Here is a 19268-nt window from a genome sequence, read left to right on the forward strand (position 1 = left end):
CATGTGACATTTAATTTCCATGTAATTATGAAAAGGTAAGATAAACTTGGGATGTACAATAAAGTTTCAAATATGCTTCTTAACACAGGTAATTCAAGTTTATTCAGAAAGGTAAAGAAATTCATTTTAACTTTTAATCACATTTATACTTTCATAAAGATACTGAAACTTTCCTAAAGATTAAGAACTACATAGGAAGCTAAAAATAGAACAAATATTTTATTTGATATGCAAACGTTCTACCTTTTCACCTTCTTGATCATCTCCTTCCTCTTCAGAATCAGAGGTTGATGTAAGCCCTGTTTTAGCTAAATTTTTCCTTTTTGATTCAACTTCTTTTTTCCCCTCTTTTTTATCTGGCTCTTTTCTTGGCTTATCTTCTTCCTTCTGGCCCTCTTCATCCTTTTTAAGCTGCTTTTTAGGTTGTTTTTCCTCTTGCCCTTTTTTCTTACTTTTGTCTTCTTCAGTTACCCTATTTCACAGGCACAACAATGAAAAATAATCTTTTATGTATCATTAGTACTTGTCATTCAACCACCTCTCCGAGTTAATTGAGTAAGTACTTTGGATAACAATAAGCTACATGTAGTTTGTTTTTTATTTAAAAACAAATTTTAAATATCTTTAAGTAAAATATAATGGAGTGTCATTATCAACCAATCATAAAAGGAAAAGAACATCCTTTTAATATTAAGTTAGAAGATAGAAAAATTACAGTGGCATTAGGGTAATAGAAAAGTGATTTTTTTTCCCTTTGTTTTCCATGTTTTTTGTAATGTGACTCATTCACTTAAAAATAATATTGAGTACTATCTCATATGCCATGGTACTGTTCTTGACTTTGGGGAACATCAGTGTATAAGATGTGTGAGATGCCTAGATTTTATGGAGCTCATATTCTACATATTTATAAAAGTAAATAATGTTTTAAAAAGTAGCCACGCTGGGAAAAATACAATTGCAGAATCGAACTGCATAATGGTGAAATACGGTCATTTTAAAATTTAAAGAAATATGCTTTGCAATGTAAAAAGCTCCCAACTGACGCATATAATGGTAAAATATATGGCCAATTAACCTTAATATTACAGTGTTCAAGGAATTTCATTGAGATTTACACATATTATATAATTACATCAATGGATTTGAAAGCTGGAAGGGACCCCAGATCATTTAGTCCAACCCATTCCATTTAAGAAATGAGAAAATGATGGTGCAAAAGGTCAAACAGCCCAATCTCTCAATTCCAAATCCACTGACCTACCAGACAACTGCTTCCTTGAACCCTTAAGATTATTAAATTGGAAAAGAAAAAAAAAATCACTTTATTTCTTTAGAAATTTTTTGTCACATAACTACCATTGGCTATGTTTATTTTTAAATGTTATATAGGTTTCATCCTTTTAATCGATGGAAGAAAAAGCAGGCAAGTAAAATCCCTTAACTTTCTTCAGTATTTCCACAAGGGGGTAAATATTTTAATAATGATCATTTTGTGGAGATGGGAATAGAGAATCAAATATAAAAGGGATTCCCATGGCTCTTAATAGATATTGACAAACTGTCTCCCCCAAAATGTTACCCCCTATGCAAAGAGGCAGGTATTAAAAATAAAAATATCCTTTTAACCCAGCAAATCTGCTTCTAGCAATGTATTCTAACCAATATATTTGCACATGTACAAAACGACAGATGACAATGTCTAAAAAAATGTATCCATACAAGAAATAAACTTTTAAGAATTATGATACATACACAGTGGAATACCATGCAGCTGTTTTTCTTTTTTAAAGGTAGATTTAAAAGTGTATCATTAAGTTTTTAAGAAATGGGATTATTTCAAAGTTTTTAAAACAGTGTCAAAGCAGAGAACTCCCATAAACGTAACTATCACTGCTTGCTGCAATTAAGTCTTTTCCCAATGGTCCTCCCTCCTTACCATCTTCCATGAAAAACAGACCTCATGGTGATAATTCCCTTTTTAATAGGTACAATAGGAAACATATTAAAAGACTAAACAAAATTATAAATACATGTTAATAGCAAAAATTAATGCAAATACAATCCAAAATATCTCAGTGGCTTATAACAAATATTTTTACTTTACATGAGGATTATGAGATGGTTTCAGCTTTTCCGGACTCTATCCACTGTCTTGTCATTTCAGGACCCACTGCAAAGAAGCTGTCACTAGCAGATACACGCTGTTCTCATGATGGAGAGCTTAAGTTTCAGAAGAGCTTACATAGTTTTGCTCTACACTCCACTGAGTTTTTGCCCAGATACAAAGCTGAGAGTAGCTATAACAGCCAGTGCCCAGCCTACATACAGCACAAGTGAAAAATAAATATTGTAAGCTGCTGGTATTTTGGGGTTGTCCATCAAAACCTAAAACGTTTGACACTTGCTTTGCATTTGAAACCCTAACATATTATACAATGGGTAAAACTGTCATCTGTGATAACTGGAGAGAAAACTTGTTCAGTGAACGTGTGGCTCTGGGTGAAGAGGTTTCAAGATAGAATATTAGCATTTTGAGTTGATTGTTATCAACATAAATTTGATAGGGTACTTCAAGAAAGCGGTAAGTTCAAAAAATAATAGAATGACAAAGGAAGGAGAAAAAAATTCCATGCATTTCAGTGTTGAAAGTCACTTCCATCCTGTAAAAGATTTTCAAATTCAGACAAAGACTGGAGTCAAAGATCCAATCAAGGTTGTAAGTTGCCAGCCTTTCCTTAAGAATTCAAATTGGGATACCTTGATCCTTCTGATGAACAAATGATTCTATGAAAAAGAAACCAGGGAGTAGGTCTTCAGGAAAACCTATAAACTCAAAAGTGCTTTTAGTTAAGTATAAAGAGATAAGCATGTCTGGGGAAGTCTTATGAGTGAGACCACGGCACATGAAGCTGACTAGAATTAAACAGACACATGCTAACAATAAAGTAGTATTACTACCAAAAGGGACGCTAGCCTGCATTAAGAGAAACTAATGGAGATTTTAAAAAGGAATCTTGGGCCCAACTCCCTAAAGTATGAAAGCAGAATAAGAAAGCTGCTCAGCTAATAAGGAGGGTTAATACTTTCCAGTCCAAGAATCAGCCAAAAGCCATGGAGAGAAATGGACTAGGAAGATACTCTCAGGGAAAATTGGGACGTACCTAATCAAGGAAATATTCCTTGTATCTAAAACAGGGGGATCTCACAATATTTTCCCAACAGAATTTCATATTTCCTGGGGAACAATGACTGCTGTGTGCCTCTTAATCTTCTCCTTGGGAGTATTTATTATGGTTCCCTATCCCTCCCAGATCAATGTGCATATATAAAAGGGAGAGGGGAGCAAATAACCAGTGTTTCAGTTCCTAAGTCTCTAGATCAAGGCCTTATGTTGATCGTAAAATCCTAGACTTGATGCTTGATGCCCTTATTAGAAAAGACATCTTAGGGAGGAGATGAGTGAGATTTACTTGGTATGTTTAAAAACATAAACTCACCTGCATGTACCTAATTTCTTAATTTCACTATAGTAGCTAAAACCATGTTGTAATTTTTGGCCACTATTTTCAAGAATATTTAAACAGCTTGGCAGTAAAATAAAACTCTTTAAACATATATTGGCTGAAAAGTACCAACACTTCTATAACTGAAATTTCCAATAAAATATTTTCATTCAAAACACTGTAAATCCATTCTTAAATGACATACTCACTTAAGCCTTTTCTATAAAATCTTTAAACACAATAGCTACAAAGTTTTGCCCTCTTTGTCTAAATATACATTCCTGCTGGTGAAGCTTCTACCCAGAAAAGCCAACACAAACAAGATCCATAATGGAAAAGAAAGATGGCAAGAAAAAAAAAAAACTGATTATTTTGTTAATAACTAGTTATCATTCCAAAATACTTTAAAACTTTAAATTTACAAAAATAATGTTAAGTGTTATTATTTTTTAAATAAAGATTATTCTGGAGGAGCAAGATTTGTGGAAATTGCTTCAAAAATACTTTGTCTAAAAATTCCCTTAAAGGGAACTATTATAAATTTTACCCTGCATTATCCAAGTATCTTATATCCTAATATACAAGAAAATGTCTTAGATTAATGAAATGATAATCGTATCAGATTTTTCTTGATTCCCTATCAATTTTAACTTTTTATATAATGAAAACTATTTTTCAGCTGTTTTGCTCATAATTCTTAGAAATACAAAATAGTAATAGCAACAAACACCCTGTAAATAAAACTGGTAAACATGGAAAGAAATTTATACATATTGAAAGTGAAATGTCTGATTTACTGCATAACTAATTATACTCACATGTCACTCTCCGAAGGGCAGGGCTGTTTTACCATTTTGGGTCTGCCTCTTGGTTTTGGAATCTTGACTTCTGTAGCTAACATTCACAGGAAAAAAAATTTTGTAACTACCAGCTTTCCCGTTAAGATGTAGATCTCACATATAAAAGTTACAAATGATATATACTAAGAATATTAGTTTATTACAGATAACAATTACTTTAGGTTTTAAAAATCATATCCTCCAGTGGTTCAAATGAGTTAACAGCAGAAAATTTACAGAGGTGAATCAAGAGTATTTTCAATCTGTCCTTAGTATGGCTGAGGGCTTAAAAGAACATCCCTCATTGTTGTTTTAATAGGAATGTCACAAAATTCAACTTTATAGTAGATAGCAGCACTTATATTCAACATTCATATACATATTACAGTATTATTTGTATATGTATGCTCACGTATTTGAAAATTTGTTATCAAAATTCATTGAATTTTCTAACAACACCATTAATGTGATCCATTACACTATTAAATTCCAAAGTAAAAATTAGGTAAATTGTTTTTTTTCCTTTTTGGGTATTACTCATTTTATCCTGTTTCATTAAGAATCCTCTGTTATGGGACTTCACTTCCCTGGTGGTCCAGTGGTAAAGAATCTGCCTGCCAATGCAGGGGATGCAGGTTCGATCCCTGGTCGGGGAACTAAGGTCCCACATGCCATGGGGCAACTAAACCTGCGTGCCTCAACTACTGAGCTAGCACACCTCAACGAGAGAGCCCGCATGCTGCAAACTACAGAGCCCAGGAGCCCTGGAGCCTGCATGCCACAGCTAGAGAGAGAAAACCCGCACGCCGTAACTAGAGAGAAGCCCATGTGCTGCAATGAAGAGCCCGCATGTCGAACTAAGACCAGATGCAGCCAAAAAAAAAAAAAGAAAACAGAATGCTATGTTATGAAGTAGAAAAAAAAATTGGCTCTATTTTGGCTAATTTTTTTGTTTTACTTTGTATTAGAGACACATCCTTCCAAGCTATTTCCTATTTGCCAAATTAGGAAAATACTTTAAATAGGCAGTGCTGAAGACATCTGCATATTGTACAGGCCCTAATAAAGAAAGAATGCAATAATTTAATAGCTTTGATTATTCAAATGCTGTTTATCTCTTGTTTTCATTATGATTCCATTTGGAAAGCTTAATATTTCTAAAGTAAGAGGTAAAATAAACCCATCATTCATGGATTTTAAATCTCACCACAGCCTCATTTGCTGCTATTAAAGGAAAATGTAATGGGGATAAAACAGAAAATGAAAAAGTCTCAAGCAATTATTTCAAATTTAAATACTTTATTACAAAGAGCAGAAACCCTAATGTTTTATCTCCTTTGAAATTTATATATTACACATAACCAAGTACCTATTCACCTATTATTCCAAAGTAGCTGAGGTACAACACTTTAATGGATTAGAATAATAATCACAAGCCAGCTATTTAAACATTAATAATCCTACCTGCAGGTCGTCCTCTTTTAGGACTCACTTTTAGATTAACAGATGCTGTTGCTGTAGTCACTACTCCTGCCTCCTCGGTTTCTACTTGTTTTTCTGCCTGAATCACAAAGATTTAAATTAACTTACTTAGCACATAGTAGGTATTCCAAATTTAGCTCAATGGCAAAAACGTGCCACTATAGGATAACAAGTTCAAATACAAGCGTAACATATATTGATCTTCATTATTTTTCAACAGTTGACTCATCAGAGTGATATCCTTAAATTTAGCTTATAATTCTAGTGAGTAATTCTAGGAAACAAAAACTCACTTTTTAGATATTCTCAACCTAAAAAAGTCATTTATAAAAATAAAATGAATATTCTTGATGCAAAATGTTAAAGTATAATGTAATTACACTGTAATATCCCACACACTGCTTATAAATGTACTTTCATTGAGTATCTCAAAATGCTAACACTTTATATTGCGTACTTATGATGTACAACCTAAATTAATGTTAGAAAAGGCAAGAAATTAAGTTGCTGATATTTCCATTCTTTAACTTTGTTAATATGTACATGTTTTATTTTTGAACTGAGACATCTGCTGTTCTTCGCTAGGAGTTATTCTTATTTTCTATAAAGGATTTACTACTGTAAAGAAATCCCAATGACCCTTTGCAAACTATAATGCCCCAGGTAATGAGACAATAGCCCCAAATGAGAATCAGTTTAATCAATTCAAGCATTAGAGTAGAACAAAGGTTAATAACCACCAATTAGAAAGGAAATGCAAACATAACATCATAATCGAAAAGAAAATAAATAGCAAAGAGAACAAAGAGAAGAATGGGAGGACTACTATGAGCTGCTCCCCCACCCCAATTATTTAGAATTCAGCCTGAACTAGCTCAGTAAAAATAAAGGCAATAAAGCATCATGCCAAAACTTGCATAATCCAACCTACTGATAAAAAATTTTTTTTAATCTTTTAATCAACAATCTGATTTGCAAACACTTACGAGGTAATGCCCAATTTTGGTAAGAATGTGGAGAATTATTCATATATTGATTAATGGTGATCAAATCAATAAACTGGTAATACATTTCTGATCATTATGAATATCAGCAATACAGAATATGCAAATCTGACTCAGCAATCCCACTTCTAAGAATTTATCCATTTCTTTGTTCTTAGTTTTCAAACATTATTTTTGCCTTTGTAATTGCAATATAATAATGTAGGGGCTTCCCTGGTGGCGCAGTGGTTGAGAATCTGCCTACCAATGCAGGGGACACGGGTTCAAGCCCTGGTCTGGGAAGACCCCACATGCCGCGGAGCAACTGGGCCCGTGAGCCACAATTACTGAGCCTGCACGTCTGGAGCCTGTGCTCCGCAACAAGAGAGGCCGCGATAGTGAGAGGCCCGCGCACCGCGATGAAGAGTGGCCCCCGCTTGCCGCAACTAGAGAAAGCCCTCGCACAGAAATGAAGACCCAACACAGCCATAAATAAATAAATAAATAAAATTTTTAAAAAAATGTATATTCAAAGCATTATTAAAAGTCAAGAAACTCATCTAAGGTAACCCTTGAATTGTTCTCAAAGAACATTACAAAAATTGCTTCAAAAACATTAGCTCAAGTTGTATTTCTAATTTTAGGAATTACAGACCACCCCTCACCCCAATCCTGATTTGATGATAGCTCTGGAGTACGGAGCCAGGCATCTGTTTTTATACCAAAGGTTGAGAACCCAAGACTGTATGAGAGCTCTTCTATTGAGTTAGGAGGGTGAGCAGTTAAGAGGGCAAAAGTTCTCCAAAATTCAGTTCAAACTGATGAACTCTTCAGAGCAAAAAAATCCCCTCTTCAATTACACTTTCAACTTTTGGAAATAAATCATGACATCGCATAAGAATTACAGGTATGAATCTCTTTGAGGAGATACCAATAAGAGGTAACAAGGTCATCAATAACTAATGCCATAAATAAACTAACACCATACGAAGCAAAAATACAGCCCTTCCATAGACATATATTGACTATTACAGCAAAATCATGCAAGTCAAAACCATTCCTCGTGAAAATGTTAACTCAAAGAATAAGAAATATTTTATCTAGAGAAAGGACTATTATTTCAAATATATATATATTTAAATATCTCAAATGCAAATATTGACTCTAGATTAATTTCTTCCATATTTTATCTCACTGAGACCTCTAAGCCTTTGACAAATTTTCTCCCCATTTGTTACCCCACTTTCTAGCTCTACTCCCTTCGTGACTTTACGTAAAGGCCCCCCCCATCCCTCAAAAACCTCATGGAACTACTATTCATCTGCATTCTTGTTTTGCTGCACCTGTCCCGCAAATCTCCAACAGCGAGTTACTATAAAACTCTACCTTCCCTGCTCTATTTTTCCCTGCTGCTGAGCCCTGCTGAAAAAAAATTATACAAACATGCATTCATTTTATGCAACTTCATTTGTGATCTCAAAGCCATCCATTAATCCTTTACCCTGTCTTTTGTCATGCCCTTTCCTTCTCCCTCTAGCATAAACTTTCAATCCTTTCTTTCTGCCTTACACCACACATGCAGTCTTGCTTTGAATTTGGTGATGGAGAAGGGAGAGACTGAGGCCAGCAGGAAGGGATTCCCATAATTTCCAAGTCTTCCTAGAAGTTTGTAATAGTCTTGCCCACCCTTCCCTTCAATGTGAAGAAAGATGAAATGTCCGTCTCTTTCCCATCAAGTCAATTCCCTCAAATGTGTCCTCCCTTTTCTCTCACCCAGCATTATTCTTAACTTACAGTAATTTTATACTCTTTCCACATCTTTGATCTTTCCTGGTTTCGAAAAGAAAGTGTTAAAGCCTCTATTATATTTTGTCACTTTTAACACCCTCCCTTAAACCATGCAAATCCTTGTTGCTGCATTCTCTCCTCCCCTTCAAAGACTTCAAAAGCACAGTGTAATTTTAACATTAAACATTTTATTCTTTAACCTACTTCATCTGTTCTTACCGTTTGACCTTAAGGTATCCTGGGGGATCCTAATTGTCAAATGTTATTGGACCCCTTCTACATCAGGACACTACTAACCACTCCCTCATTCTTAAAATTCTCTCCTCCCTTGTTTAGCTTGATATCCTCTCTTAGATTTTTCTCCTGACAGTTCATTCTCAGCCATAATTTTTACAAGCCAGCCTTTCATCACCATTATAATTCCTCAGGATTCTGGTTTTCTGCGTTCTTCTCAGTAAACTTTCTCCCTTGACTACCTATCTAAATCCTATCTTTATGTCAGAGACTGCAGCTGTAACTTCTACCTTTTCCCCCTTTGGTGTCAGAGAAATATGTATCTTCAGTCTAATTCTCAAAGGTGTTTCACATCCTCCTCCTCATGCCTCTGCTCCCAAAACATCTCCTGCATTCTCAGTGTATAATCTAGTCATCCAAGCCAACACCCTGAGTCATCCTAGATTCCTCCCCCTCACTTCACACCCACTTCCAATCAACTATTAACTTTACCTCCTAAGGTGCTCTTAAAATCCTATCTCTCATCTACACCACTAAAAATGTCATGCTAACTCTTTAGAAAGGCCTTTCATAATTTAGTTACCAAGTCCCAATCATGACTCCCCATTTTAATTCTCTTGTTTTATGTATTTATTGTCTGTCTCAACAAAAATATAAGTTTAATAAGAACAGAGACCTTATCTTCCTTATTCGCCGCTGATTTTCTGTCTGGGCCAGTGAAGTGAGTACCAAAATTCTGAATGAACTTATCAGTGAACTGGTCTCACTGCTCCAGTCCAATCCCCATCATTCACACTGCTTTAAAAAGAGAAGTACCTGAAATTTAAAGTGATTCAATGGCTTCCCACCACTTCTCTAAGTTCAAGTTCTTCTGGGTAACACAGTGGGGTTTTCTGTACTTGTTTCCCTCAAACTTTATGGTCTGATAATACTGAAATGCAATACTTGAAATGCTTGAAGCAAAATTTTCTCTGTGCCTCTGTAATTGCCTCACGTGCTCCTCCCCTCCTCCGTCATCTGCCTGACTAAAATTCTGCCTACCTTTTAAAATCTTGTTAAAGTTATCATAGCCCCTTCACACACACCCCACAGGGAATAAAAAGCCACTGTAATTATTTGTTTTCATCTTACTTCCTTATAAGACACTGAACTCAGAATACTACAAAAAAAATTTTTTTTAAAGACTGAACTCTTAAGTTTTCTTTGTAGCTTTGTCATATAATAACAGTCTGAGACATAATTATGGTCAGGAAAAGGTATGATGAACAAAACTTCACATAGGGAAGAAGAAACACTAATTAAAAGCGTTAAGAGGTACTTTGTCCTAAACTGTCACATACTCTCATTTCATGCAACAATGCTGTAAAGTAATAACAACATAATAATGGACAACACTTACAAAGCACTATGTACCAGGATTTATTATAAATATTTTACATGTATTAACTCATTTAATTCTCTCAACAGTCTTATGAGTATATATATTGTCCATTTTATAGAGAAAACTTGAGACAGCATCATAAAAGGAATGAAAATTGGTGCATTTTATCTTGTATACCATTCAACTTAAGGGTGCTGTATCACTAAGAAAAGAAACAGTTTTGATAAGTGAACATAGTTTTGATAAGTGAACAACATAACCTATCCTTTAAAAAAATTAAAGGACTTAGAGTGAAGGGCTAAGTCTAAATTAAATAGTACCATTTCATTATCTACACTCCCTCAATCCAACTAAAATAAAAATTCTTTTAAGATCTCTGTGGTTAAGCAATAGAATTACCTTTCTCTTTCTCCCTCTTCTGGCAGCTTTTGGAGTGGTTATGTCAACTGCTTTAGTCACATCCTTAAAAAAAAAAAAAAATACACAACAGATGAAATTGATAATTATGCCATGACTGAAAGAAAATTTCTTAAATTAAAAATCACAAGCACATTTCACTAAAAGTACTACAGAAACTTGTTTTGCTTCTCTTACCTTTGAAATTATAAACATTAAAAGTCTTAACATTAATTCATTATAAAGTGGAAGTAATCACCAGTATCTTCACCTAAAAAAAAAAATGCTTTCCTCTGTCTGATCAAATATAAAAGTCACACTTGCTCGTACACTGGGAGGTTTGTCTGTTTAAATTTACAAAACACTCTTTCTACAGTAAAATCCTCAGTTTTAGGACTGTGAATGTTAAGAGGTGGTCGGGACTCTGGAGATCAAGTAACAACTTCATGAAGCCTAGAAAGGCTAAATGAGTATCCCCACTCAGATAATCAAATACAGAGCTGGAAATAAATCTAGGTTTTTAAAAATTCGGTTCAATATCCTTTCCCGTACATCCATCCAACAATACCTCACTTTAAAAATATTCCTAACAAACAGTAAGCGACTCTCCTAGTTGTACCTCATATTTTGCACAGCAAACTAACTTCAAATAAAAATATCCATGCATCTTAAAGATGCAAAAATTATTTTACAATACCATATTTAATATTTACACAAGGAAATAAGCCTTTAATATTTTCCCATTCATTACTCAACTACTTTAAAGATTACTTTCTACTGTGCCACAATCAACTCATTTTACAATTCTTCCTTTCAACAAAATGGGTTTAGAATGCAAGAGAAATTAAACACACCTCGTTGCTGGCTTTTTCTTCATGGTCAGTATCTTCCTTTGAAACACTAGTTTCTTTTTCTTCAACTTCAACATCAGATGACGCATTTGATTGTTTAGTTGATGCCTATGAACAATCAAGTCTATTAGTTTCACAAAATAATATTTTACACCAACTTTAAAATTTTGTACCCATGAAAAAATCAAGGCCTGTTTGTAAGAAAGCTAGAAAAGTACCCTCATTTCTGTTGCACAGGATACTTTTAATATACACAATTTTGAAAAGTTTTAAATGCTACTATTTTATTTAGGAAAGTCTTACATGGAACTATATTCCTGCAATTGATGCATACAATCTCAGCAGATAAAATGGTGAGGCAGAAATTAAAAGTACAATTACAAAGAATACCATTCTGATGTTCTAAGCAGCAAATGCCCAACAAGATACAACATAAGGTGATTTAGAGGAGCACAGACCTACACTGTATTCAACTACTGAAATATTCTTAGATAAAGAAGCTAGTCTATGTACTCTAAGACGAACAGCCTTAACAAAGGATATATATCACAACTTTAAGGACTCTTATTGATCTATATCTCAAACTTAGTTTATTTAAAATGCAGATTCCTGAGACCTAAACTTAAGTGATTCTGATTTAACAGACACTGAATGGGAGAGTCCAATAATCATTAAATTTTAAAAGTACCCCCATATGAGAGATATTTAAGCATGTAACCTAGGGTCCCTAGATTTTCATAAAACCAACCAAAACAATGAATACCAGAGGCAACACAGCATACATTGGGAGGTGAGGGTAAAGCTCCCAATCTACAAGATGAAGGGACTGTAATCCAAACTGTGCACCTTTCTAGCTATTTCCTTTGGCAAGTCTTTAAACTGTAAACCCATTTCCTTTTCTGTAAAAAAAAAAAGGCAATGCTGATAACCCACAAATTATAAAGGTATATAAAAAATGTGCCCAAAATTACTTGTAGCACGATAGAAATATTTATAAATTATGATGGCCAATTTTTTGTTGTTGTTTCTTTTGTATAGGCTTGGGCATCAACGCTTGTACCAAACCACAGGAATGTGCCACTGGGGATGCCTGGGCTGGGAACACAGAGTACATCACACCACCATAATCATGTGATTATTCTCCAAAACTGAGTAAATAATACTAAACTAAATTTTATGTAATATGACGCACCTGTTGACTTGAAAATTTCACTTTCGGATTGTTATCTATCTCCCATAAACCTTCATTAAAGCCTTTTCGTTTATTTGGTTTGCCGTACTTTTCCTTATTTTCTGAGTAAGGAAATATGTCCTTTGGGCCTAAAAAAGCACTAAAAAAGGAGGGGGGGGGGGAAATGTGAGTGTAAAGCAATCTCAAATATAAGTGATTAAATAGCACTACTCTATGAACGCAATTATCAAAAATTCTTAATCTAAAACGCATTAAAAATCATAAATTAAAGGTAGCCACAAATAATATCTAATTCCAAATGCTTTTATTAAATTCAGTCACAAACTCATAGATCCATAATCCTAATTTTAAAAACACACACAAATTGCACAACAATGTCAATGTACTGAATGCCACTAAACTGCACACTTGAAAATGGTTAAAATGGTAAATTTTGCTATAATAATTTTACAAATTTTACTATAAAAATGCATAAAAATGAAAAAAAGAAATGTCACAAGACTGCATTAATCTATACATTTAAATGCATTCTAAATACTGTTTTACTACAAAGTAGTTTGGAATATTATACAACTCATAAAACATTGTCAATAAGGTATATTATATGTATGTTTTAATATTTGTATATACTAGATTTTTAGAATAAAATAAGTATGTTAAGACTTCTGCTTTATTCAGTGAGGGAATCAGATGTTATAACTGGTTTGTTCATTCATATATATACACACACACACACATATATATTACAGTCAATTCTTGTATTCATGGTAATTATATTCTATAATGTCACCATGAACACTGAATTAAGGAATACTGTACCACTGCTCCAGGGTAAATACAGGGTAGGTTCCTCTGGTCACAACAGTTTTGTCAACCAATCAGTACGTAACATTGTTTTATGTGTGTTTCTGTTTAAAGACACCTATTTAATATACACTGGTAATTCATTAACGCTGAACTCACAGCCAACAGCTTACATAACACGTATTTTCTCCATAAGGCACAGCACAGGCTTCTTGCACTTAGGAACACTAAATGGCACTCCAGCACTACATTTGGGTGCTATTATAAACGGCAAAATGACCAAGAAAAAGCACAAAAATACAAAAGCCATGGCACTACACAGACTGCAAAAAGGACACTTGTTTACAATATGAGAGCTGAAACAAGGTAAAGCATGGCCTTGGTTCAGCCTCAGCTAGGAATGTGTGCATCAAGTTACTCAAATTTTTTGCCATTTCACACACAGACATGACTGTGAAGGCGCCACAGGTATTGATTTGGGATTATAAGTACATTTTAGTGAGCAGGCAAATTAATAAATATGGAACCTGTGAATGATGACAACTATTTTTTTGTGTGTATATATACATATATATTTAGATATAACCCCCAGAACAGCCCCATTATATATCTCCCCTATGTCAGTCGGTTCTGTAGAAGTCTGTCAATCCTATAAATTTAGATGCAGAGAATTTATCAGTTTTTTGCTATAATGGTTGATATATATGTATTCTCCAAAGCAAGAGGAAAATCAAATTACTACTCATTTCCTCTAAAATATGCTACAATTTAAGATTATTAATTACTAATTATCTATCACAAATTCCGTATCTGCTGAAATTCTTTAAGAATTAGGGACCTAATGACTATAGCTCACATTCCAGTTTAGAATATTTTAAAAGGCTGTAAGATAAAATTTCAATAAAAAAGAGACTTAGGGCTCTACTTAAATATAGTCAAATGCATATAAAAGTCAGCTTTATTATTTAAATTCTGCAATTTATAAATACTCAAAGTATCCATGTATTTTAACTGCACATCAGTTAAGGCACACTTAAATCATCACTATCTCATTTGATCTAGAAATTCAGACTTTTACTAGGCATCATTCATTCCTACCCATAATCTAAAATTAGAAAATTTAACACATTTAGTTAAAACAGTAAAGCAATTCCTCCTGCATAATCAGCTTCAAATTCCAAGTAGATGACTCGAGTTAAAACACCATCAAAAATAAAACATACTTCTAGTTAGAACAAAGCAATTCTCTCTCTAAAACCCCGTAACTCATAAGGCTAAAGATGACAAGGGACATTATCAACAGGTTTGAAAGCTGGGAAGACTAAGAAAGTTGGATACTAAACAGCAATATAGAAGAAAGTGAGACGGTACCCTAACTTAGAGTTCAAAATCCCCAAAGGGTTCAAAACTGGTGGCATCAGGAACTTGAAGAAGTGGAAGGGACCTTAAATATTTAACAAAATTGCAGAAAAATGTCTTAAAACCTCAAACATGGGGCATTTTTAGATATGATTCTAAACCAAAAAGCTATTCAAAAAACTGATTCTACCATGATGTTATTTAGCATATAAAGGTTTGACAGTTCAATTTATATAGATTATTTTTCTTTCCCCAAAATAGGCAGTCCTCACTTTGTATGACAATGAGAGAACACAAAAATGACTGTGCAAGGCAATCTTATTGAACAATGGGAAAAATTACAATTGTTCCAAAACCTTCAAAAATTGTCAAAACACTAAATGCACTATTACTGACAGTGTGTAAGGAAATTTTAAATATAGTAAAACTAATTATTTAGTACACTGTAATTTAAAACATTAGAAGCATTGAGATTAAAGTGTTTCATGTCTTTGTAAAAAACTTAAGAATAGTTTGAACAGTGCTTGCCCCTTCTGATCATATAACTTATGACATGGAGTAAGCATATTTTCTATGCCTAAGGCAATGTGTCATACTCCTTTCTAAATCTGATCAGTTTCTAACATTTTGTCTTTTGTACTTTCAATGTTATGGCATATCTTTAATGCTTTTTGTTGGCGTCACTTCCTCTGAGACATCTTCATCCTGTTTATTACAACCACTTTCCTCATTTATGTTGATAAGCTTGCCTTCCCTAAGCTGCTCTGGTTGTGTACCTAGTCTCCCCATATACAGCACATCTACATTCACAAGGTTATTATTCACAAGGCTATTTATTCTATAACTGCATTTACATTCAATTCAAATTTCACTTCTGGCATTATCAGTTTCTTTGCTGGCCGATTCCCCATCTTGTTTTTTCTTTAAATGTAACCTGGGTGGGTGTATCATTGAAAGACAAAGAGGCAACAACACTACTACACTTTGTGCTATCTATGCTTGAATTGAGAAACAGATGCACACTGACCAATCACCAAGAAACTTCAAAAAAAGTGACATGCTATGCATCTGTTATTTACATCTTGATTTGTGGACTGAAGAACTAGCAACAAATTTTGTAGTCTACACAATTACAGTTAATATTCCAGAGTAAGTGAAATTTGAAACATTGTTGCGGGGACTGGGGCTGTTTACCTAAACCATGGTAACCAAAATTTAAACATACTAGAACTATGCAAAGCTAAGGAATGCCTGTATCCTTCTCTTCTCTTCATGCTTTGACTTTAAATTCTATTTTTATCAGACAGCAATGGTCCCATTCTTGCTTTCTTTGTGACATTATATTGTTACTTGGCAGTGACTTGTTTGAGCCTTGTCTCAGAAAATAAGACACAGGTAGTCTAATAGGATTAATCCAATCAAAAGGTCTTAATAGAGAATTCTATTCACATAGTGTAGTCACTTATATTTGGTCTTATTCATACCACCTTGATTTACATATACATTTTTATTACACTTGGTTAACCTTTATTCTTAATTTTGCAGAATAGGTTTTAAAAAACTTCTCTCCCTGCTCCTCCTCCGGTCAGGTTTTCAAGCACTACTTTCTATTATTTTACTATTATGTTCATATTATAAGTCATACTTAAATTTACATGTTTATCAATATACCAAAAATTAAATAACTATGCCTTTCCAACTGAGAGAAGACCTTTGCAAATCTAAATAATTCATGTTATATATAGATGGTTAAAAAAATATTCACACATGAAAAGATGCTGAGTGTCACTGGCTATCAGTGAAATGTAAATCAAAACCAGAATAAGATATACTACCTTCACACCCAATAGGATAGTTGCAATAAAAAAGACAATAACAAGTCTTGGAAAAGATATAGAGAAATTAGAATCCTCACACATAGCTGACAGAAATATAAAATGGCTCATAGCTGATTTGAAAAGTCTTGCAGGGACTTCCCTGGTGGTCCAGTGGCTAAGACACCACACTCCCAATGCAGGGGGCCTGGGTTTGATCCTTGGTCAGGGAACTAGATCCCACATGCCACAACTAAAGATCCCACGTGCCGCAACTAAGAGCTAGCACAGCCAACAACAACAACAACAAAAAAGCCTGGCAATTCCTCAAAAGATTAAACACAAAGTTACCATGTGACCCAGGAATTCCACTCCTACAGAAAAGACATGTCCACACAAAAACTTGCTCACAAATGTTCATAGCAGCATTATTTATAACTGTCCAAAGTAGAAACAACCCAAATATCAACTGATGAACGGATAAATATAGACCAATACAATGGAATATCTGGCAATACTGTAAAGACAAAGTACATGCTACAAAATATAGATGAACCTTGAAAACATTATGCTAAGTTAAAAAAAAAAAAAAAGTCATTAGAGACCTCATATTGTATACTTCAATTTATATGAAATGCTCAGAACAGGCAAAGTGATTAGTGGTTCCCTGTGGCAAGACAGGAGGGAGAAAGGAGAAATGCAAAGTATCTGCTAATGCGTACAGGGTCTGTTTTTGGGGTGATGAAGATGTTCTAAAACTGTGCTAAGGTCTACACTACTCTCTGGATATACTAAGATCTACTGAATTGTACGTTTTAACTGGATTAACTGTTCGGGATATGAATTACATCTCAATAAAGCTGTTAAAATATTTTTCAGTGAATACCACATCCCATCAAAGAAAACAAAAATGATCCAGAATTTTACCAACTACAGATAGCCACTGTTTTCACCCACCTGTTTGTTGCATATATACAGATATAAACATGTAATTTTAATGGATATGATACATACTCATCCATAAATACTTTCTCAAATTATAATGAACATCTTTTCATGTCAACAATTACTTAACAGCTAAATACTATTTCACTGAATAGCTATCCCAAAATTAATCTATTGTTGGACCATTTTCTATATCAAATTTTCTATTATAAAATGCAGCTATAGTAAATAATGTATTGCTCAATCTTGTCACATATCTTCCTAATAAAGTCTAAGTAGAACTGTTGGCTCAAATGATATGCTCAAGACTACGGAGCTCCTTAATGAGACTCAAAAAACTATGGTGGATGAAAAAAAAAATCCTCCCATGTTGTCTCCCCCAAAAAAGAAATGACTAATTAAGGGACCTGATGGAGATGTTAGCTAATGCTATGGTGGCAGGTAATCATACTGCAATATATAAATGTATCAAATCATGGTGGTAATATTGCAATATATAAATGTATCAAAATCAACACACGTTAAACTTATACAATATATATCAATTACATTTCAATTTAAAAGAAGAAAAAGAAAACACATACACATACAAAGAATCCTCCCCAGGGATGCAATCCCACAGGTTTGGAGCACAGGGCTCAGATTAGTTGTTAAACAGCCAGTGCTAGTCCCCAAGGGCACAACCTTATGCGGCTGTGGCTCTGATTCATTCTTCAAAGCGTTCCATTTTTAAATGACATATAAATCTCAAAGAAAATATACTAAAACAGTAACAGGTTTAAGGGTTGTTTCTAAAAAATAGTAGTAAAAATGACTGTTTCCTTTGTAGAGAACTCTTTTAACGTTTTTAAAATTTTTACAATGAAAAGATATACATTAATTCAAAGTACATTACCCACCAAATTCCAGAGCTGAAAGGAACACTTAGGGATCACCAAGATCCTCCTTTTAAAGATTAGAAAACTGAAGGCCAGAAAGATTAACTGACGCAGGCAAGGTTATCTAGCTATTAAACAGCATAGCCTCCACTCTGTACAATGTTCCCTTAAAAAGGTTTCAGGATTTCCTTTAACCACTGTAATATAGTCTTTGAAATAGCTACTAATAAAATATTGATGTTATATCCCTATACGTATGAACTCATTTCAAATACCAATGTCAAAGCCCACAAGGATCAAAGCTCATGTAAAATGTCCTAAGAAAATAGCAAATCATTAACTAGAGTACTAATGTTATAATTCTGAAGCAACTTAAAGCCTGCAAGTGTGTTTCTTACGTGGCATATGCCTGAAGACCGTTAAGTGTGTTCCTGTGTATCCCAATTTTCACAGAATGTAAGTAAACAGAAAAGCAGTTCTCTCTCTAAAGTCACTTTTTGGAAACAATGTACATACCCACGAGAACATACACATATATGTCTCACAAAAACTCAGTTATCACACACCTAGAACCTTTCCTTTAAAGCAAACCAGAGTTGCATATAAAAAATGGGATGCGAATGCTTATCAGAGCTGAAGACATGAAGCTCAAAACTCATTTAACTGTTGCCAAGTCATATTATAATACAGAAACGTCTACCTTTTAAAACATTGATTCTAACTTGCTGCTTCATTTCCCTATTATTATTAAACCACAAAATAGGAAACATACTGTTTTAAACTAGATTTTATAACAGCACGCACTATTTTATAATA

The 19268-nt window shown here is 33.9% G+C and overlaps 1 protein-coding gene across 6 annotated transcripts in view; it reads right to left on the reverse strand.

Moving 5' to 3' along the window:
- The window catches only part of PSIP1 (PC4 and SRSF1 interacting protein 1), a 75984-nt gene that overhangs the window by 11863 nt on the left and 44853 nt on the right, over positions 1-19268 (reverse strand). For all 6 annotated transcript variants that reach the window (XM_068551788.1, XM_068551787.1, XM_068551783.1 and 3 more), the window contains 6 exons: positions 12653-12791; positions 11464-11568; positions 10613-10675; positions 5810-5906; positions 4325-4400; positions 244-472 (listed from right to left, as the gene is read on the reverse strand). In XM_068551788.1, coding sequence (XP_068407889.1) covers positions 244-472; positions 4325-4400; positions 5810-5906; positions 10613-10675; positions 11464-11568; positions 12653-12791 — 709 coding nt within the window. The remainder of the gene's footprint in view (positions 1-243; positions 473-4324; positions 4401-5809; positions 5907-10612; positions 10676-11463; positions 11569-12652; positions 12792-19268) is intronic.

The sequence above is a fragment of the Eschrichtius robustus genome, chromosome 10 (genome assembly GCF_028021215.1).
Source record: "Eschrichtius robustus isolate mEscRob2 chromosome 10, mEscRob2.pri, whole genome shotgun sequence".
NCBI classification, from domain to species: domain Eukaryota; kingdom Metazoa; phylum Chordata; class Mammalia; order Artiodactyla; family Eschrichtiidae; genus Eschrichtius; species Eschrichtius robustus.